The sequence below is a fragment of the Sphaeroforma arctica genome (assembly GCF_001186125.1).
Source record: "Sphaeroforma arctica JP610 unplaced genomic scaffold supercont1.412, whole genome shotgun sequence".
In the NCBI taxonomy this organism is placed as follows: domain Eukaryota; class Ichthyosporea; order Ichthyophonida; genus Sphaeroforma; species Sphaeroforma arctica.
In genome coordinates this window covers 67,514-69,789 of record NW_014040146.1, presented here as the reverse complement: position 1 = coordinate 69,789, position 2,276 = coordinate 67,514, and the positions used below count along the sequence as shown (strand labels likewise).

At 42.3% G+C, this 2,276-nt stretch overlaps 1 protein-coding gene across 1 annotated transcript in view; it reads left to right on the top strand.

Moving 5' to 3' along the window:
• SARC_06013 (hypothetical protein) overlaps positions 1-2,006 on the top strand; it is a gene marked incomplete at both ends in the record, with an annotated part of 2,320 nt that extends 314 nt beyond the window's left edge. The window contains 3 exons of the mRNA XM_014300110.1: positions 638-718; positions 1,056-1,177; positions 1,878-2,006. Of these exons, the coding sequence (XP_014155585.1) occupies positions 638-718; positions 1,056-1,177; positions 1,878-2,006 (332 nt within the window). The remainder of the gene's footprint in view (positions 1-637; positions 719-1,055; positions 1,178-1,877) is intronic.
• Positions 2,007-2,276: the final 270 nt, after the last annotated feature.

Sequence of the window (2,276 nt, the reverse complement as noted above, 5' to 3'; positions counted from 1 at the left end):
TAGTTAGTAGTTAGTATTAGTTAGTTAGTTAGTTAGGTTAGTTAGGTTAAGTTAGTTAGGTTGGTTGGGTTGGTTAGTTAGGTTAGTTAGTAGTGTATGTAGTCGTATGTATGTATGTATGTATGTATGTATGTATGTATTATTATTATATATACTACACACACACACACACACACACACACACACACACACACACACACACACATATGTATATATATGTACACATATATATGTACACATATATATGTATATATATATTACATCATATGTGCACTGGTACTGATGTATATATATATCTGGGGTGAGAGAGCTGTATGAAGTTTTAAATGGCGGCGTGTGTATGGTGTACTCACTGGTTGACTAAACCCTCACTCTATACAGTACGCACTCTAACCACCTCTTACGAGTACCTTCAGTCGAATTTTGTCGCCCGTGCTTATGTATAGCCCTATCTGATAGTCAACAGCTGTGTTTGTATACATTTCTGTTCGTACACACAGGTGCTGTCTACGTGAATGTTGCAGCGCATTCGTAATATCTCTCACAAGTGTTCTCTCATTCGTTTAACTGTTTGTACCACGCCCCTCGTTCGCAACCGATCGCTACCGTCACTAACGACACCAGTTGTATCCCACAGGCATCAACTTCTACAAATCGGCAGACATCTGTCAGATAGTGATTTGCGAAGACAAGGATAAGATGGATATCGACGACCAACGTATGTGTCTCGTGAGAAGAGCCAGATGTTACTGACCGGTAGATATACGCCTATGTTCTACTGTGTGTTTTTAATGAATGCGCGGCATTTTACTTACGAGCCATATCACAGTGTGCCCACCCTGCATCTATAGACACACACACACACACACACACACACACACACACACACATATTTAAATATATATTTCTAAATATACATTCAAATATGTATAAATATACATATACATATATATATATATACATATTTCTAAATATACATTCAAGTGTATGCACACGCTTACATCCACATCTATATATACAAATGAGTATGTATACCAAAACACCGCATATTGCAGGCAAACGGCACTCGAACAACAAAAGCTCCAACAAGAAGAAGCAATACGTCTGGCCTCACGGTATCACACCACCACTCAAGAATGTGAGGAAGCGGAGATGGAGAAAGACGGCGCCTAACAAGGTATAACAATACGCCTATATGTCTTCATTGCTTGCCTCAGTGGGGCTGTGTGTATCATGTATGGTCCGTTGGGTGTCAAGAGAAGACCTCAAGAATTGGTATACGTTTGCCACTTTGCGATCGTCGCAAGCTTGCTGGGAGGCACGTACACTCTGCTGCTGTATGTTTAAGTTTCTGCTATGCGTTAAATATCCTTCCACCGCTCCAGCCGTGTGTGACGTGAGAGTGTGTATTCATCTGTAGGTAATGGTTTAGACAACAGTTAACACTACTAACACAGTGACATATCAACGCACGCCACAACTACATTTCAGCACAGAACACAAACTGCCTGTTTGCAATATCTTCAATTGTAGTGTGTACCGACGTTCTGGTCAAGCACCTGACATTGGCCCACACATAAGCATGACACACATGTACAACATACCACAGCTGACCAAGAACAGGCACTCTCATCATATACACACATGTCTACCGAGACAAAGCACTATGCACCCACCAACATATGACTCTACCCCGCAAACCAACAGTTCAGCAAGGCACAACAAGCCGCTTAGGACTGTAGCAGGCGACATCGCACACAAACATGTCCACTGCTTATGAGACACTGACTACCCACACACCTTACCACACCAATGTCCACTGCATATGAGACACTGACTACCCACGCACATTACCACACCACACGACCTACCAACAGTTCAACCAGGAGCAGGATGTGGTGAATGAGGTGCGCAATCTGCGCATGGCGGATCACAAGGCCGTGTCATACTCGTACGAAGTCATAGACGTCAATGATCTGGACGAGGAAACAAAGGTGTGTGGGTGAGGGGACTGGGGGGTAGGGGTGTGCAATGCCAGCGGGTAGATGGATGTGAGCGTAGGTTATCACGACGGGTGTGTGTGTCTGGTGGGTTTGCGAACTGCCTTGCGTACGAGCGATATTCAGTATTATATATACAAATCTACACACACACACACACATATATATATATATATATATATATATACATGCATACACAAACGCACACACGTATATATATATATATATATTTATGTATAAATATATATCAATACACACACACACACACACACACAC